General features: G+C 36.8%; 1 protein-coding gene across 5 annotated transcripts in view; it reads right to left on the bottom strand.

The window, feature by feature from the left end:
• Window positions 1-18,345: 18,345 nt before the first annotated feature.
• STAG2 (STAG2 cohesin complex component) overlaps window positions 18,346-20,821 on the bottom strand; it is a 116,939-nt gene continuing 114,463 nt past the window's right edge. For all 5 annotated transcript variants that reach the window (XM_059911493.1, XM_059911494.1, XM_059911492.1 and 2 more), the window contains one exon: window positions 18,346-20,276. In XM_059911493.1, the coding sequence (XP_059767476.1) occupies window positions 20,253-20,276 (24 nt within the window). In that variant the 3' untranslated portion in view covers window positions 18,346-20,252. The remainder of the gene's footprint in view (window positions 20,277-20,821) is intronic.

Genomic DNA, 20,821 nt, shown 5'->3' with positions numbered 1-20,821 from the left:
AATAAATGACAGCAATAATACAGAAGACCGGAGGGATGTATTAGGATTATCTTGTTATTATAAGGTATTTGTACTACCTGTGAAGCAGTATAGTCTTATTTTAAAGTGAACTTGGATTCTTCACAAATGTATATTGCAAACTCTAGGGCAACCACTAAAAAAAGTTTTAAAAAAAAGTATAACTGATATGCTTAGAAAGGAGAGAAAATGGAATTATATAAAATGTTCAATTAAAACCATAAAAGGCCAAAAAAGAGGAGAAGACAAAAATAGAAACAAAGAACAAGGATAACACGTAAAAAACAGTAACAAATATGGTGGATATTAATCCAACTATATCAATAATCACTTTGAATATCAAGAGTCTAAATGCAACAATTAAAAGACAGAGACAGCGTGGACTGAAAAAACAAGACCCAACTATATGTTGTCTACAAGAAGCCCACTTTAAATATAAAGACACATATAAATTAAAAGTAAATGGATGGAGAAAGATATACCATGCTAACACTAATCAAAAGAAAGTAGGAGTAGTTATATTAATTTCAGACAGAGCAGACTTCAGACCAAGGAAGGTTATCAGGGATAAAGAAGGGTATTACATAATGATAAAGGGGTTGATTCTCCAAAAAGACATAACAGTCCTTAATGTGTATGTGCTCAAAATCAGAGCATCAAACCAGTGAGGCAAAAACAGATAGAACTGCACAGAGAAATAGATGAACCCATTATCATAGTTGGAGACGTCAACACCCCTGTATCAGAAATAGATCCAGCAGGACATGTAAAAGTATGAAATTAGAACACTCCCTAACACCATACACAAAAATAAACTCAAAATGGATTAAAGACCTATATGTAAGGCCAGACACTATCAAACTCTTAGAGGAAAACATAGGCAGAACCCTCTATGACATAAATCACAGCACAGCAAGATCCTTTTTTTTTTTTTTTGCAAGATCCTTTTTGACCCACCTCCTAGAGAAATGGAAATAAAAACAACAACAAAAAAAAAACACATGGGACCTAATGAAACTTAAAAGCTTTTGCACAGCAAAGGAAACCATAAACAAGATGAAAAGACAACCCTCAGAATGGGAGAAAATATTTGCCAGTGAAGCAATTGACAAAGGATTAATCCCCAAAATTTACAAGCAGCTCATGCAGCTCAATAACAATAAACAAACAACCCAATCCCAAAATGGGCAGAAGACCTAAATAGACATTTCTCCAAAGAAGATATACAGATTGCCAACAAACACATGAAAGAATGCTCAACGTCATTAATCATTAGAGAAATGCAAATCAAAACTACAGTGAGATATCATCTCACACTGGTCAGAATGGCCATCATCAAAAAATCTAGAAACAATAAATGCTGGAGAGGATGTGGAGAAAAGGGAACCCTCTTGCACTGTTGGTGGGAATGTAAATTGATACAGCCACTATGGAGAACAGTATGGAGGTTCCTTAAAAAACTACAAATAGAACTATCATACGACCCAGCAATCCCACTACTGGGCATATACCCTGAGAAAACCATAATTCAAAAAGAGTCATGTACCACAATGTTCATTGCAGCTCTATTTACAATAGCCAGGACATCGGAGCAACCTAAGTGTCCATCAACAGATGAATGGATAAAGAAGATGTGGCACGTATATACAATGGAATATTACTCAGGCATCAAAAGAAACGAAATTGAGTTATTTGTAGTGAGGTGGATGGACCTAGAGTCTGTCATACAGAGTGAAGTAAGTCAGAAAGAGAAAAACAAATACCGTATGCTAACATATATATATGGAATCTAAGAAAAAAAAAAAGGTCATGAAGAACCTAGTGGCAAGACGGGAATAAAGACACAGACCTACTAGAGCATGGACTTGAGGTTATGGGGAGGGGGAAGGGTAAGCTGTGACAAAGTGAGAGAGTGGCACGGACATATATACACTACCAAACATAAAATAGATAGCTCGTGAGAAGCAGCCACATGGCACAGGGAGATCAGCTAGGTGGTTTGTGACCACCTAGAGGGGTGGGATAGGGAGGGTGGGAGACGCAAGAGGGAAGAGATATGGGAACATATGTATATGTATAACTGATTCACTTTGTTATAAAGCAGAAACTAACACACCATTGTAAAGCAATTATACTCCAATAAAGATGTTAAAAAAAAAAAAAAAAGAAATAGATCCAGCAGGCAAAAAATCAGTAAGGACAAAGTTGAACTTAACAACACCATCAACCAGCTAGATATAATGGACATCTATAGACTACTTCATCACACAACAGCAGAATACACATTATTCCCAAGCTCACATGGAACATTCACCAAGATAGACCACATTCTGGGCCAAAAACCACACCTTAACAAATTTAAAAGAGTAGAAATCATACAATGTATGCGTTCAGACTACAATGGAATTAAGCTAGAAATCAATAACAACAACAACAAAAAGTAGATGGAAAATTCCGAAATACAACCCATTTCCAAATAACACATGGGTCAAAGAAGAAATCTCAACAGAAATTTGAAAATATTTTGAACTAAATTAAAATGAAAACCTAACTTGTCAAAATTTGTAAAGTACAGTAAAAGCAGTGCTTAGAGGGAAAATTACAGCATTGAATGCATATATTAGAAAAGAAAAAAGATGTAAAATCAATAATCTAAGCTTCCACTTTAGCATACTAGAAAAAGAAAAGCAAATTAAATCCAAAGTTAGCAGAAGGGAAAAAATAATAAGAATTAGAGCAGAGGGACTTCCCTGGTGGCACAGTGGTTAAGAATCAGCCTGCCAATGCAGGGGACACAGGTTCGAGCCCTGGTCTGGGAAGATCCCACGTGCCTTGGAGCAACTAAGCCCGTGTGCCACAACTACTGAGCCTGCTCTCTAGAGCCCATGAGCCACAACTACTGAGCTTGCGTGCCACAACTACTGAAGCTTGTGTGCCTAGAGCCTGTACTCCTCAAGAGAAGCCACCGCAATGAGAAGCCCGCACACCACAATGAAGAGTAGCCCCCGCTCGCTGCAACTAGAGAAAGCCCACATGCAGCAACAAAAACCCAACCCAGCCAAAAATTAATTAATTAATTAATTAATTAAAAAAATAATTAGAGCAGAAATCAATGAAAATGAAAACAGGAAATCAACAGAGAAAATCACTGAAACCAAAAGCTGGTTCCTTGAAAAGATCAATGAAAGTGATAAGCCTCTAGCCAGGCTAATTTAAAAAAAAGAGAGAAGATGCAAATTACTAATATCTGGAATGAAAGAAAGAACTATAGATCTGATAGTCATTAAAAACGTAACACAGGAAGGCATACCACCAACAACTTTATGCCAACAAATGTGATAACCTAGATGAAGTGAACCAATTCCTTGAAAGATACAATCCACCAAAACTCACGTTAAGAAGAAATAGACGATCTGTGGTGGGAATGTAAATTGATACAGCCACTATGGAGAACAGTATGGAGGTTCCCTAAAAAAACTAAAAATAGAACTATCATATGACCCAGCAATCCCACTACTGGTCATATACCCTGAGAAAACCATAATTCAAAAAGAGTCATGTACCACAGTGTTCATTGCAGCTCTATTTACAATAGCCAGGACATGGAAGCAACCTAAGTGTCCATCAACAGATGAATGGATAAAGAAGATGTGGCACATATATACAATGGAATATTACTCAGCCATAAAAAGAAACAAAATTGAGTTATTTGTAGTGAGGTGGATGGACCTAGAGTCTGTCATACAGAGTGAAGTAAGTCAGAAAGAGAAAGACAAATACCGTATGCTAACACATATATACGGAATCTAAAAAGAAAACAACAACAAGGTTCTGAAGAACCTAGGGGTAGGACAGGAATAAAGATGCAGACGTAGAGCAAGAAGCAAGAACTATAATCCTGCAGCCTCTTGAACAAAAACCACATTCACAGAAAGATAGACAAGACGAAAAGGCAGAGGGCTATGTACCAGATGAAGGAACAAGATAAAACCCCAGAAAAACAACTAAATGAAGTGGAGATAGGCAACCTTCCAGAAAAAGAATTCAGAATAATGATAGTGAAGATGATCCAGGACCTCGGAAAAAGAATGGAGGCAAAGATCGAGAAGATGCAAGAAATGTTTAACAAAGACCTAGAAGAATTAAAGAACAAACAAACAGAGATGAACAATACAATAACTGAAATGAAAACTACACTAGAAGGAATCAATAGCAGAATAACTGAGGCAGAAGGGGTGGAGAGGAACAATATAGGGCACGGGGAGCAGGAGGTACAAAGTATTGTAAGATAGGCTCAATATGTATTGTACAACACGGGGAATATAGGGAATATTTTGTAATAATTGTAAATGGAAAGTAACTTTAAAAATTGTAAAAAATAAAATAAACTTTTAATTAAAAAAAAGAAGAAATAGACGATCTGAATAGGCCTATATCTATTAATAAAATTGAACCAATAATTAATAACCTTTCAAAACAGAAAGCACTAGGCCCAGATGAATTCTACCAAATATTTAATACCAATTCTCTACAATCTCTTTCAGAAGATAGAAGCAGAGGAAATACTTCGTAATTCATTGTGTGAGACGAGCGTTACCCTAATACCAAAACCACACAAAGACATTAGAAGAAAAGTACAGACCAGTATCTCTCATGAGCATAGATGCAAAAATCCTCAACAAAATATTAGCAAATCAAATCCAACAATGCATAAAATGAATTATACACCACAACCAAGTGGGGTTTATCTCAGGTATGCAAAACTGGTTCAACATTCAAAAATCAGTTATTTAACCCATCACATCAATAGGCTAAAGAGGAAAAAAATCACATGATCATATCAGTAGATGAAGAAAAAGCATTTGACAAAATCCAACACCCATTCATGATAAAAACTCTCAGTAAACTAAGAATAGAGGGGAAATTTCTTCAACTTTTGTAGAAAGCATATCTACAAAAATCTTATAGCTAACATCACACTTAATGGTGAGAAGCTTGGAGCTTTCCCACTAAGAACAGGAACAAGGCAACATGTCCCCCTCACCACTGTTTTTTAACATCATAAACTCTAGCAAATGCAACAAGACAAGAAAAGGAAATAATAGGTATACAGATTGGGAAGGAAGAAATAAATTGTCTTTATTCCAGATGACATGATTGTCTATGTAGAAAATCTGAATGCATAGACCAAAAAAAAAAAAAAAAGAACTCCTGGAATTAATAAGCAATTATAGTAGCAAGGTTGCAGGATACAAGGTTAGTATACAAAAGTAGTCAGTTGCTTTCCTATATACCAACAATGAATAAGTGGAATTTAAAATTTAAAATGCAGTGTCATTTACATTACCACACCAAAAAATGTAAAACTTAGCTATAAATCTAACAAAATATATACAAGATCGATATAAGGAATACTATAAAACTCTGATGAAAGAAATCAAAGAACTAAATAAATGGAATGATATTCCACGTTCATGTATAGTAAGACTCAATATTGTCAAGATGTCAGTTCTTCCCAAATTGATCTGCAGATTCAATGTAATCCCAATTAAAACCCCAGTAAGTTATTTTGTGGATATCAACAAATTGATTCTAAAGTTTACATGGAGAGGCAAAAGACCCAGAATAGTCAGCACAGTATTGAAGGAGAGAAACAAAGTTAGAGAACTGACAGTACCCAACTTCAAGACTTACTATAAAGTAGTCAAGACAGTGTGGTATTGGTCAAAGAACAGACAAGTAGATCAATGGAACAGAATAGAGAGCCCAGGAATAGATCCACATAAATATAGTCAGCTGATCTTTGACAAAGGAGCAAAAGGAATACAATGGAGCAAAAATAGTCTCTTCAACAAATAGTGCTGAAACAAGTGGACATCCACATGCAAAAAAGAAAAAAGAATCTAGACACAGACCTTCAAGAAACTAGCTCAAAATGGATCACAGATCTAAATGTAGAATGTAAAACTATAAAACTCCTAGAATATAACTTAGGAGAAAATCTAGATGATCTTGGATTTGATGGTGACTTTTTAGATACAACACCAAAGGCACAGTTCATAAAAGGAAGGATTAATAAACCAGACTTTATTAAAATTAATACTTTTCTGCTCTGCAAAAGACACTGTCAAGAGAATGAAAAGTTGATTCACAGACTGGGAGAAAATATTTGCAAAAGACATATCTGATAAAGGATTGTTATCCAAAATACACAAAGAAGTCTTAAAACTAAATAAGAAAACAAAAAACCTGATTTAAAAAAATGGGCCAAAGACCTTAATAGCCATCTCACCAAAGCAGCTATACAGATGGCAAATAAGCATATGAAAAGATGCAACACATCATATGTCATCAGGGAAATGCAAATTAAAATAATAATGAGATACCACTACATACCTATTAGAATGGCCAAAATCCAGAACACAGACAACACCAGTTGCTGGCAAGGATGTGGAGCAACAGGCACTCTCAGTCATTGCTGCTGGGAATGCAAAATGGTACAGCCAGTTTGGAAGACAGTTTGGTGGTTTCTTAAAAAACTAAACATACTCTTACCATACAATTCAGCAATCATGCTCCTTGGTATCTACCCAAAGAAGCTGAAAACAGGTCCACGTAAAGACCTGCGCACAGATGTTTATAGCAGCTTTATTCATAATTCTGAAAACTTGGAAGCAACCATGATGTCTTTCAGCAGGTAAATAGATAAACTGGTACATTTAGACAATGGGATATTATTTAGTGCTAAAAACAAATAAGCTATCAAGCCATAAGAAGACATGGGAGAATCTTAAATGCATATTACTAAGTGAAAGAAGCCAATCTGAAAAGGCTACATACTGTATGAATCCAACTATACGACATTCCGAAAAAGGCAAAACTATGGAGATGGTAAAAAGATCAGCGGCTGCCTGGGGTTGGGGGTGGGGATGAGGGATGGGGGTGGACCACAGAGGATTTTTAGGGCAGTGAAAATACTCTTTTTGATACTCTAATGATGGATACATGTCATTATACATTTGTCCAAACCCATGGAATGTACAACACCAAGAGTGAACCCTAATGTAAACTATGGACTTTGGATGATAATCATGTATCAATATAGATTGATTGATTTTAACAAATGTATCACTGTGGTGCAGAGTGTGGATAATGGGGGAGGCTATGCATGTGAGGGGGCAGGAGGTATATAAGAAATCTCTATATCTTCCACTTAGTTTTGCTGTGAACCTGAAACTGCTCTAAAAAATAAAGTCTATTAAAAAATATTCAGAAAATATTTTCTTCAAGCAGTGCACAAAACTGACAGTGCTGAGAAATTAGTGTTCCTGCATCATAATGTCAAAATTTTTTAATGTGAAAAACCTCATTTTTAAACAAAAATTTAAAATAATTTTTCAATAAAATTTTGGATTTACTCTTCTATTGCAGAAGTTTTTTCTACGATAGTGTTATTTAGTTTTGGCCTTAGCTTCAGGAAAATATTGTTTTTAACATGTGGCCATTTAGCATTTTGCCTAAGTGTATGTTCAGTGCACCTCTAGCCACCAAGTAAACAAGAACAGCAGAATCACTAGGAATATTTCACTTAACCCATTGTAAGTTTTCTGATTCATCCAATGGGCACGTATTCTAGCTCCTCCTCAGTTTAGGTGTACCTTCATAACTTAATATCACTTTTAAAAAATCAAAGTCACCATTTTGGGTAGACATTCCCCAACATTTATCAAGTGCAGCACTAACAATCTTATCCAGTAAGTCAATTCATACAGTTACCTGGGCATACCTTCTACAACTAGTTCCTCTTCGGTGGCTGGCTCATCAGGAAGTCACACTGTTCAAAGCTAAATCTTTCCTGCTGTTCTTTTTTCATGGCAGATTTGGTTACTGCTTTAAATTTTTTCCAGCCTAAAATTGCTATAGTGTTGCTCTCTACTTTAGAATTTGGGGATCTGATTCATCTGTGTGCTAAAGCAAATCCCAACTTAATTCTCGAGACTTATATTGGCCCTGACAGTGAGTATTCCCTTGGCCTGCCTTCACACTGAAGGGCAGTGGCTTTCTACTCCGGGATGGGTTCTTGTTTGGGTCATCTTTTACTTAGGCTGACTTTTAAAACACATGGCCCTGTACTTTGGCAGACACAGACTAGTTGTGCTCTAAGGACTTGTCAGACCGCATACCCTCAAACCCACAGTTGCTCAACTTATCAAAAGCTCTGCTGAGAGAAATCAAATTTTATGGAGGATTGCCTGAAGGCTATGAAGTCCATCCATTTCTCTGGTCTAAAATTTATCCCTGGATAAAAGTGTACCCCTGAATACAAGAAAACTGTATCCCTGGACTGAATTGCTTTGGCCCCGACTTAACTGCTTTTTAAAAAATTGAGATATAATTCACATACCATAAAATTCTCCTATTTAAAATGTACAATTTGGGCTTCCCTGGTGGCGCAGTGGTTGACAATCCGCCTGCCAATGCAGGGGACATGGGTTCGAGCCCTGGTCCGGGAAGATCCCACATGCCGCGGAGCAACTAAGCCCGCAAGCCACAACTACTGAGCCTGCACTCTAGAGCCCGTGAGCCACAACTACTGAAGCCCGAGAGCCTAGAGCCCATGCTCCGCAACAAGAGAAGCCACGGCAATGAGAAGCCCAGGCACCGCAACGAAGAGTAGCCCCCACTTGCCGCAACTAGAGAAATCCCGCGTGCAGCAACAAAGACCCAACAGAGCCAAAAATAAATAAATAAATTTATTATAAAAAATAAAAAATAAATAAAATGTACAATTCAATGTTTTTTTAGTATATTCACAGAGTTGTGTAACCATCACCACAGTTATTCTTTGGAACATTTTCATCACCCCCCTCCAAAAAAAATCCCATACCCATTAGCTGTCACACCCCCTTTCCCCTCACCAGCCACCACCATCATCCACTGCAAACCACTTCTCTTTTCTCTTATAGATTTGCCTTTTCTAAATGGTTCATGAATGGAATCATCCAATATGTGGTCTTTTCTGACTGGAGTCTTTCACTAAGTATATTTTCAAGGTTCATCCATGTTGTAGCATGTATCATTACTTCATTTCTTTTTTTTTTTTAATAAACCACTTTACTGAGATAATATATCACACAGTTCTCTCATTTAAAGTACACAATTCAATGGTTTATAGTATATCCACAGACTTGTGCAACTTCATTCCTTTTTTATGGATGAATAATATTCCATTTGTGGATATGCCAAATTTTACTCATTCATTCATCAGTTGATGGACACTTGGGTTGCTTCCACTTTCTGACTATTGTGAATAATGCTGCTGTGGAACTACTTTTTTTTTTGGGGGGGCCATGCTTTGTGGCTTGTGGGATCTTAGTTCCCCTACTAGGGATCGAACCTGGGCCCCTGCAGTGAAAAGAACCAAGTCCTAACCACCGGACAATCAGGGAATTCCCTGGAATTACTTCTAATGAATTGCACTTTAGCATTACACTAGTAGCTTACACTGAGGGATGTCACAAGAAATACACTAGAAATGTGAGATTTTTGACAGTAAGTAAAATTTATTGCCCAGGATCCTATTTATAAGAATTCATAAGAGTTAAGCTTAATCTGAAAAACTGGTTTTGGTTTAGATGCTTAGAGACACTGAATCCTGTAACTATTTTTTCACTCTTGGTGTTCACCTTTAGAAAGCTCGGAAACAAGTTTATGGCCCACTTCTAGCAGGTATAGAGGACCTTGATTTTGTACTTGTAATTGTCTTTTGTCCTGCTTGCTTGCTTATTTTTATATTGTTGTATTATCCTTTTTTGAACAGCATGGGGTATAAACATTAGTGGCCATTTAGCCCCCTCTACAAGTCATGACTGAACAGAAGCAAGGCCTTGAATATTGAGAGAAAGCAAACTAGAAGTCATTTGGGCAAGAGGACATTATACACATCCTCTTAAATTTCAATAACTGCCGTCAAGGCAGAGGTGGAAAATCGTAAGTTACGAAGACATAAATTAAAAAATCATTTTACCTTTATCCACATTTTCTAAAATGGGATCCTAGAAATAGTAGAGGTTCTTCAGTTAAATGTTTTCTACCAGAGATTCAAACTACCTACGGAACTCATTTGTTATTTTCATCCATTTCACATATAGGGGTTCCATGTACAATTTCAGTTTACAAAATAGTTCTAAAATGTTTGAAAATCCCTGGGAGTGAGAAAAACAAGAGACAGGGAGTTGGAAAACTTGGGTTTGCCCTTAACTTGCTTTGTTATTCCCTGGGCATGCTTTCTTCTGTGTAGAACGAGGTGAGTTGGATTAGAAATTTCTGAGGTTCTTTCCAGCTCTGCCACTCTATGATAAGTCACAAAAATTAAATAGCTTTCTGAATGCAGCCACACTACCAATTATTTAACAAGGCAAAATCTTATTTAAATAGATTGCATTGATTTAAGTTTGAGGAGTTCTGCCATAGGGGAAGTGAATAAGCCATCAGTGGTGTTCTTGTTGCTTTTTTACTTAAACTCTTGAATTAAAACCGTATGTAGTTTTTAAAACAATGGTAAATTAAATGGTCTTCCAAAACCGTATACTGTCTGCGTACGATCGGTGAACTACCTAGTCTCTTTATTTTGTACTAGACATATTGTTAACCTTCCTTGTTTCCACGGACCACATAGTCCTAGCTTAAAGCTAGGGATAAGTGATTCTTTCTTCCCTCTCCCTCTCATCTTCTCCTCCCCTCCTCCACCCTTCCTCTCTGCTCATTCCTTCCTGTTCAACATTTTGCTATGGAGATTTTCAAACACAGAAGTTGAAAGATTTCTACAATGAACACTCATATACCCACCACCTGGAGACTACAACATTTTAACTACACATATCTATCCATCTAATCCAGCTCATCCATGAATTACTCTTATTTTTGGTACGTTTTGAAATAAGACAGCAGTTCATTTCACACCTAAACACTTCAGTATAAATATTAACTAGAGTTAAATGTTTGTTTATGGTTTTTGTTATTAGGTAAAATATAAATAACGTGAAATGCACAAATCTTAAGTCTAAGTGTTTGAGTCACACAGGACAAAGTTTATCCATCACCACATATTGTTCGCTTGTGTCACTGTCCAGTCAATCCTGGCCTCTACACAGTGGAGACAACCACTGTTACGATTTTTTCCATCATTTCTTTTTATTGCTGAGTCATATTTACTGTATAAATATACCTCGGTTTACTTATCCATTTTCCTGTTGATGGAACTTGGGCTATTTCCAGTTTGGGGCTATTATAACTAAAGCTGCTATGAATATTCTTGTTCAAGTCATTTTATAGACATATGCTTTCACTTCTCTTGGGTGAACACCTACGAGTAGAATTGCTGGTTCATAGGGTATGTATGTGTATGTTTAGTTTCCTAAGAAACTGCCAGACTTTTTTCCAAAACAAAATAGCAGTTTCACTTTCTCCACATCCTTGCCAATATTTTATGCCGTCAGTCTTTTTGATTTTGACCATTCTGGTGGGTGTGTAGTGGTATCTCATTCTAATTTGCATTTCCCTCATGACTAATACTATAGAACACGTTTTTCATGGGTTTTTTTCCCCACTCGTCTATCTTTCATGGTGAAGTGTGTGTTCAAATTTTTGACCATTTTTATTGGGTATTTATTTCATTTGAGTTGTCAGGAGTTTTTTTTTATATATCCTGGATACCAGTCCTTTTTCAGACATATGTTTTGTATTTTCTCCCACTCTATAGCTTGCCTATATATTTTCTTAATGGTGTCATTTCAATAGCACAAATTTTAAATTTTGATGCAGTCTATTTTATCAATTTTGTCTTTGGTAAATATTGTTATCTATGTCCTAAGAAACCTTTGCTTACCACCAAATAACAAAGATATTCCCCTCTGTTTTCTTTCTTTCTTTTTTTTTTTTTTAAGATACTGATGATGTATTTTCTTTTCTTTTTTTTTATAAATTTTATTTATTTATTTATTTTTGGCTGCGTTGGGTCTTTGTTGCCGCGCGCAGGCTTTCTCTAGTTGTGGCAAGCAGGGGCTACTCTTCGTTGTGGTGAGCAGGCTTCTCATTGCGGTGGCTTCTCTTGTTGTGGAGCATGGGTTCTAGGCACACAGGCTTCAGTAGCTGTGGCACATGGGCTCAGTAGTTGTGGCTCGCGGGCTCTAGAGCCCAAGCTCAGTAGTTGTGGTGCATGAGCTTAGTTGCTCCGTAGCATGTGGGATCTTCCCGGACCAGGGATTGAACCTGTGTCCCCTGCACTGGCAGGCGGATTCTTAACCACTTGCCACCAGGGAAGTCCCTCCCCTCTGTCTTCTTTTAGAAGCTTTAGATCTATAATCCATATCAGATTGATTTTGTGCATAGTGTGAGATAAGGGTTGAGGTTAACCAGTTATTCCAACACCATCTTATCCAGTAAGATAGCAGAATATAAAAGTAAGATACAGAAATGAATAGCCTTCATATACACAAGCAATAATAGGGGAGATAATGGTAGAGGAAAACCCCATTCAACTTGCAATAATGAAGATAAAATACTTAGAAATAAACTTAACAAGAAATGTGCAAAACCTATGTGAGGAAAACTTTAAAACGCTCCTGAAAGATACAAAGTAGACTTGAACAAATGGAAAGATACTCCTTGTTCTTGAATAGAACAGCTTAACATTATAAAGATATCAGTTTTCCTCGTGTTAATTTTTAAATTTAACGCAGTAAAATACTAAAAAGTAGTTGCAAAAAATGACAGAACTTCTCACTGTCAGCCTGGATAACCACCTAGGAGTGACATCCTAACCTAGAACAGCTACCCTGGATTATAGAAGAGCAGGAAAAAACCCTCTTCTGTAAGCCACTGTATGTAAGCCATTGTTGGATCTTAACAGCAGGGTATCCTGCACCAACTAGTACAGAGCAGGTACCTTAAAGCGGCATGCTGCCAAACAAAATAAAGTATTTGGCATTGCCCAATTCAGAGGTGGTCATGGAGAATAAAGAACAAGGAAAAACTTCCAGAAGGAGGATAAGGAAGACAAAGGATAAGGAAATCCCATCCAGAGAGCAGAACGAAAATCTGACCAAAGGACTTCCTCCACTGCCATCCTTCTCTCTTCTGAATGTGGGTCACTGCGGTTATTCTGTCCATGCTGCGCTATTCTGTATTGGGTGTTAGAGGATATCCATCTGTATCTGGACCTGATGGAGGACTTTGGATTGTTTCCCTTGGGGAATGGGGCAAGCACGTCCTAAGAATGGCAAGAGGGATATACACGGATGGCCAGAGGGGAAAGTCTGAGGCAGAGAATGTCAGTGGTCAGCCAAAATCCATTCCTCCCTTCTTCCTGGGCATATGGCTAGGCTACATTTTCCAGCCCCCTTGCAAGTTAGGTGTGGCCATATAACAAAGTTCTCTCCAACGAAATGTGAACAAGAAGTGATGTGTGCGATTTTCAGGCGCACATCCATGATCTTTCCCCACCTCCTGTGGGCTAGAATGGCGATGACCAAACAACCTTGGAAGCCATGTATTAAAGATGTCAGAGTTGCCTGCCATTAGCCTGTGTCTTTCAACAACCACATAGAGAAAAGGCACCTGCCAATTTGGAAGAGCTGTCCTGAATTGCTACCAGCGGGAGAAAATTTATGTATTAAACCAGTGAATTGCTATTGAGTCTCTCCTTGCAACAGCTTAGCCTTCTGAAGTTAATACAGAGGCCACTGGGGCTCTCAGAGCAGACAATTCGTAACAAAAGGCTTTTGAAGGTGCTAAAATCCTAAGAAATGCCAGATAAACCTTTAAATGCTATGGAAGGGCCAGTTAAATGTGTCTACACTTATACTGAAACTTGGTACAAAGGACACTGGTCCCAAGAGATTTAGAATCAGAAAATGAATCTGACCCAAACAGGTTTTGGCAGGCGTGAAATCGAGTGCCACGCTCTGCTCCAAGCTTAATCTGAACACCCCATCCAAACCTCTCTCAACTCACTACCAAAGCCATTTGCAAAGGAGGAGATGATGAAATTGGTTGCTTCACTAACAAGGAAAGCCAGGAAATCACTGGCAAGTTTCCATGTGGCATAAGCCAGACCCTGACAGCTATGGAGGTTGGGGGCTTCATATAACAGTTGTAAGTTCAGTTACTATTGCACAGGCTATGGGAAAGCCACATGGGAACACCCTTCTGTCGGTTCCCTGAGAGATGGCTGCCAAAGAAATGCATCCCCAGAACTCCACCAAAAGGGTGCGGTTCTCAACCTGCCATCAATGAGTTAGCTTGGGGCACAGAGCGAGAAACTGTGATTTGGAGGAGGAAACAAAGCTCTGTAGATAGGTTAGAGAGAATACTGGTAAGGAAATCCAGCAAAATGAAGGTCACTGGGACATGGAAGAGTTTCATTGGAGTGGTAGGAAGGAAGGCCTGATTGGAGAGCTTTCAAGAGAAAATTGGAGAAGAGGAAGTCCAGACAGCAAAAGAAGAAAAACAGGGCAGTGGCTAAAGGGAGGTGTTTAATCCAGGGAATGCTTTTTTCCCTAGTTTTGAAGATGGAAGGTTTGCATGTTGTTAGGAATGATCGAGTTGAGGGGAAAACTGATAACGCAGGGAGGGGAGAGAGGGAAGTCCAGTGTCTTAGATACAGGGACAGGTTATCCACTGTAACAAAAGGAAATGCAGTGTATACAAATAGAGGCAAGTAGCTGGGTACATTTAGTAGCACAAAGATGAAGAGAGGTGGCTTAAGAGCATGCACTGTGGAGTCAGATGATGGGTTCAATCTAAATTCCATCACTTTGGAGTTATGTGCCTTTAGGCAAGTTGATTTAACCTGTGCATCATTTCCTTATCTGTAAAATGTGGATAATATCAACTAGAAATCTGATGCAAGAATTAACTACCAGTGAAGTGCTTTGAATAGTTTGGCATACAGTAAACATCCAACAAATATTGGCTGTAATTTCTTCAAAATTAGTTATAATTTTGCTATAAGTACCGTAAAATTATTTAAAAGCTAACTTGCCAAAGATTCACTAAACTCCTCCCGCCTATCCTGAACTTAAGATGGAAGAGGTAAAATAAAAAGCAAGTAAACTTACTGTAGCTGAACCTCCATTTTAAGTTTGCTCGATCAGCCCCAAACTGACTTCTACTGAGGAACCTACTTCTCAGGAATTTAATACAACTACACAACTGAAACTGTAGGAAATGTATTATTTTTCTCAATGGTAGAATAAGGCCTAATGTGACTAATCCATATTAGTATACAAATCAATTTATTACAGCTCATTTAAAGGCACATTACTACTATTATCTTGGATATTTGCCAATTCTGAGAACACTGCATTTAACAATGAAGTGACCAAAGGTACAGCTGTGAATGCCCTTTTTCTTTTTTAAAGCTGATGTGAGGTAGTGGGTGGCCAACTATCTTCCAGTTTTGCCCCACCCACTCCTAAGTGGCTACTAAATAGTTCTTACACCCATGATGGCCACTTTTTAAAAAATTGAAGTACAGGTGACTTACAGTGTTGTCCATGATGGTCATTTATGTTGTCCCCTTTGCCTGGAATTCTTGGCCTTGGTCACCCTGCCCCCATTTCACCTAGCCCACCTTTCAGCTTTTAAAATTCAACTCAAATAGCAGCTTTATTCATAAGTCAAAAAGTGGAAACAACCCAGATGTCCATTAGCTATTGAACAAATAAACTGTTGATACACACAGTATGGATAAATCTCAAAAACAGGCTGAGTGAAAGAAACCTGGCACAAAAGGATATTGTATGATTCCATTCATATCTAGTTCTAGAACAGCCAAATTTTATCTATGGTGGAAAGATAAACAAGAGTTGTTGCAGAGGGGATGAAAGCAGAGATTGATTGTTAAGGAGTACAAATGAACTTTCTGGATTGATGGTAATGTTCAGTATCTTTGATAGGGGTTTGGGTTAAACAGCTGTAAACATTTGTTACAACTCAGCAAATATATACTTACAGTTTGTGTATTTCATCATATATGAATTTTATACTGAAAGGAAAACATGGTAAATATTAAACTCCTAATGATAAATGCTGGAATATTTAGGGGATAGTGTACCCATGTTTGCAATTTACTTTTAAATTACATGAAAAAGACATATTGATAGATGGATATATGGTAAAGCAAGAATGTAAAATGTGTTCACTGTAAAATTCAGTGTTGCTGCGTGAAATTTTTCATAGTAAACCGCTGAGGGAAAAACTCAAGTATCAGCCTTATAGGAAGCCTCCCAGAGCACACCCACAGTAAGTGCCCCTCCTCTGGGCTCCCATAACACCCAGTAAAAACACTGAACTTACCCCATTTTATTAGTTCCGCATCTGCACCCCAACGCCCAGCAGAACTGTAATTAACTTGAAAACAAAGTCTGTCTTCTTGGTCTCAGCAGCTAGCACAAGACTAGGCACACAGTAGACAGTAAGATTTGTTGACCTGAAGTGATGCTTAGTGACCTCATCTCCTAGTTTCCTTATAATCAAAGACCTTGGCTCATTTTCTTTTGCTGAATCATTACAGCTCCCAGAATAATCTATCTGACCTGGAATTCATCCATGTGAATCCTTACAAGTTCCCTTTTTGGCAAGATTTTGAAGACATCCCTTCTGATTAATCCTACTCCTCTTCCCCAGTCTCTCAACTTTAAAAACTATTAACTAGTAACTATCGATGGGCTCAGGGCTCAGATTTAATTTATACTCTTTACAGAAGCCAGCTGGATAGCATATTAAGGACTATGTTGACTCATACTACTCAATTCTATAGCCACCTGGACCCCTTAAAGATGCTCCATTTCCTCACCATGGCACAATGAATATGTGCCATTTTATCTTTATGCAATTATCTATGTAATCCTTATGTATCAAATAGTTTCAATACTGCCAGGACTTAATGCAGCCAGACTGTCTGGGCTTGAGTGCCAACCGCATCACTTACTAGCCATATAACCTTGCCCAAGGTGTTTTAACTTTTTTGTGCTTCATTTTCCTCACTGCCTCCTGATTAAAAAAAAAAAAAGTCGAGGGGAGGGACAGGGGTGGTGTAGGGGAGGGGGGATGATAATAACATGTTTCACCTGTTGTCATGAGCCTTATTAGTAAGTTACTGCATGTAAACCAAACAGTGCCCCGCTTTTAGCTGTCATTTAGTATGTTCAGTTCCACATCACCAATGGCAGAAGACTGGGCTTATAATATCTACAAAGTAGCCTAAACGACCAGTGTGCCAGTGTTACATTGATATAAATCATTTTTTAAGAGTACAATGCAGGGTGGTGACTATAGTTAATAATACTGTATTGTATATGTGAATGTTGCTAAGAGAGTAGATCTTAAATGTTCTCACCATATACACAAAAAATGGTAATTATATGAGGTGGTAGATGTGTTAACTAATCTTTGTGGCACAATATATGCATGTATCAAATATTCACGTTGTACACTTTGAACTTACACAATGTTATATGTTAATTACATTTCAATAAAGCTGGGGGAAAAATGGGGGAAAAAAAAAGGGTACAATGCAGGGAACTCCCTGGCGGTCCAGTGGTTAGGACTCGGCGCTCTCACTGCCATGGCCTGGGTTCAATCCCTGGCCAGGGAACTAAGACCCCACAAGCTGCGTGGCGCGGCCAAAAATTTTTTAAAATATTAAAAAAATTAAAGAGTACAATGCAAATCTTAACACTTTGAAGACTAAGAGTTTTCAATAAGAATTCAATTAGTAAATTCTTTTTCAATTATGGGCTTTCACTCACCTCCAAGCATCAGTCCCGTATCTAAGGGAGGTTTTACACACACACAAACTCTTTCTCTCTCTCTCTAGCTCAGCACACCCTGCTGGTTTCCTTCCTAGCACTTATTACAAGCTTAATTATTTTATTTGATTCTTTCCTTATTTGTTTGCCACACTAGATCTATGAGGGAGGGGCCCTGTCTATCTTGTTCACTACTAGATCTCTAACACATGCCTTAGCATATAGCGGGCATACTCAAATGTATCCTGGATGAACAATGCAGATATTTTAAAGAGCGTTTAACTCATACCAGATAAAAATTAAAGTAATAATGGTCACAGGTTTCTATTTTAAAGTAATAACCCAATTAGGGATTTAGTCTCATTTAAAAAAAACATACGATTTATTAAAAATATAAAATGGCAATGCTTTCTATAAATTATTCCCACCCAAACATGTTAAAAGATATGATAACAGGTACACTTTCTAAACCATTTATAGCCACCCTCCTCCTTCAATTACAAAAGATAAAACATACAACATACTGTAGGTTTATTTTTATTCAAAAAGTTACTGTCTCAAGACATAAATACAAATCAGAAAACAGTACAATTAGGACAATAGAATGTGGAGGACAACAGGTTAGAGTAATATATAAAACATTTTTAGCTGGTTGAAAACAAAGCTGTAAGAACTGCTTTCACAAAGAAGTACTCCTTTCAAGAGTGAGAAAAAAATCAACTTAGGTTTAAAATCATATATACAGTCCTCTCAGCAGTTCTAGTAAATGCAGTGGTGTGAAAAACAACATAGGCAATACTTTTTTGCACATAACAATATTTGTTGATGGAAAATCTGTTAGACAAGTCTGATTTCATTTGTTATTAACCATGATTTAATAAAATAATTGTATTTTATCATGATCTTTAGCTAACCTATGGTTTTTGGCTACCACAGCCCAATGCTTGTTGATTTCTGACTCTAAGAACTGGAAGCCTTTTGGTATTCACCCATCTGAAGATATTCTTGTATTGCAAGCATATTAAGGCATGGAATGATTAAAATAATATACCTCAAGAACTGAGAGACGACTGACAAAAGATAGATACACATGTAATATAAGTTAATATTTTGTTTTAAACGATGTCTAGCTGCCTAAGCCTCGCAAAATGAGTTGATGTCAAAATGGCAAGTAGCCACTTTCTGTTTTAAACTAATTTGTGAAAGGACATAAAATGAAGTTTAAAGCTTAGCTTTCAAAGAATATTATGGGTTATGAATTCTATTATCCCATCTAATTTACATACAGAGGAAATGTACTGTAACCTGTTAGAAGTATCTTTAACCTGAAGACTGCTTGCAAAGACAGATAGATAAAACAATATAAAATACAAATTTAAAAATCATTTTAAAGCATGAACACTCATGCTTTTCTATTTTTAAACATTGTTAAACTTTCAATATATTTCTGAAACCTCATAATTTTAAGTTGGAATTTAAAAGTAAGAAAAAACTAAACAAACTGCGCAATTATAAAATCAGCACCAATTTATATATATATATAATTTTATTTAAAATTTAGATCCCTATTCCCACACTCTAATAAGCTGTATAATTTTTGTTTAGAATTTTTCTGCAAACATACTACAATAAGCTTCTTTTATTTGGAGACAAAATACAGTGGCACTACTGGAAGGAATATCACAACATTACATTTTTATCTTAAAGGACAAGCAAACTTTCAGGGTTGATAATGGGATAAGCATGTTTGAGACTGGTTACCTTCTGGCAGTTCACTGCATCTGGGTATTTCTGAAAAGTATAGAGAAGCTCTTGGATTTTAAAAATATCTTAAAATACATTTTAGATGAAAAAATTGTAAAAGTTCTGCTTATAAGTTTACTTTTCTCCACAATTACAATATTTTAAAAGAAAGCTTTGTTGATTGATGTTTCAAGCATTTAAATTTAGAATGCTAAAAACAATTCTATCCTATAATTTCAGGGTAGGGGAATAAATTCATCCTTAACTTTGTTTCTTGGATGTAAACAGAAATCCAGCAGAGGTCATCATTACTTAGTACACCCAGTAAATAAATGTGAGAGGATTCATGTCTGTACCAAATGCCTCTTCAGATTGTTATATTTTCTTTAAAAAAAGCATGAAATAATTGATTCAAAAGCCAACTAACAGCGCATAAATAAAATATTTACTTTCTAAGAAAAACTGTAGCTTATCATCAAATTGTTTACTTGTCCTTTACTTTTTTCAGGCAAACAAAACTGCCCCTCAAATGCACTTGATCTTGGTAAGTATAAGCACGTCATATTCTCCTTAGAGAAAAATCTGTACAGAATTTCACTGTATCTACCACACTTTATTTTAAAATTTCCTCTTCCACTTAGAAAATGACTTCACCACAGATTTAATTGTGTACTGGTATTAAAACATTGACACCCCAAGAACCTAATGAGAGAGAGGAAAAAAAATCTTGTTAAAATTGTCATTCATTTCTTTGTAAAATATATTACATTGATACTTGGTAATATTAAGTTTAATAACATGCTAAAAATCACTTTGAAAAATTCCCCTCTCCTCAGATATATAATTCTAAAATTGTAATTACCATTAACATATAATGAAATAACATCAGGCCTAATCACAATGCTACTTACCTCACGAATATAACTAAAAGCAAAGATCATGTCTCATTTATATGTTTATACACACCCCTAATGCCTAGATAATGCCCTGAACATAGGCACCCGACATCTGTTGAATGAACAAATGAATGTGCTTCTTGACATACACTTCTGGCACAAGATGTATGGCAAACTCAGTCATTTGCACTGTGAAGTGGTTATAGTTTTTAAAAAGGCATTTGAACATGCAGACCAAAAACATCCTAAAACAATATAAATATGTAGAAAACAGGAAGCTTTCTGAGTGAATGAACAGGACTACAAATTTTAAGAAATCAAATAAGTAAGGTAAAATCTGAGCAAACAAAG

The sequence above is a fragment of the Balaenoptera ricei genome, chromosome X (assembly GCF_028023285.1).
Source record: "Balaenoptera ricei isolate mBalRic1 chromosome X, mBalRic1.hap2, whole genome shotgun sequence".
In the NCBI taxonomy this organism is placed as follows: Eukaryota; Metazoa; Chordata; class Mammalia; order Artiodactyla; family Balaenopteridae; genus Balaenoptera; species Balaenoptera ricei.
This window is presented reverse-complemented; position numbering and strand designations above follow the sequence as displayed.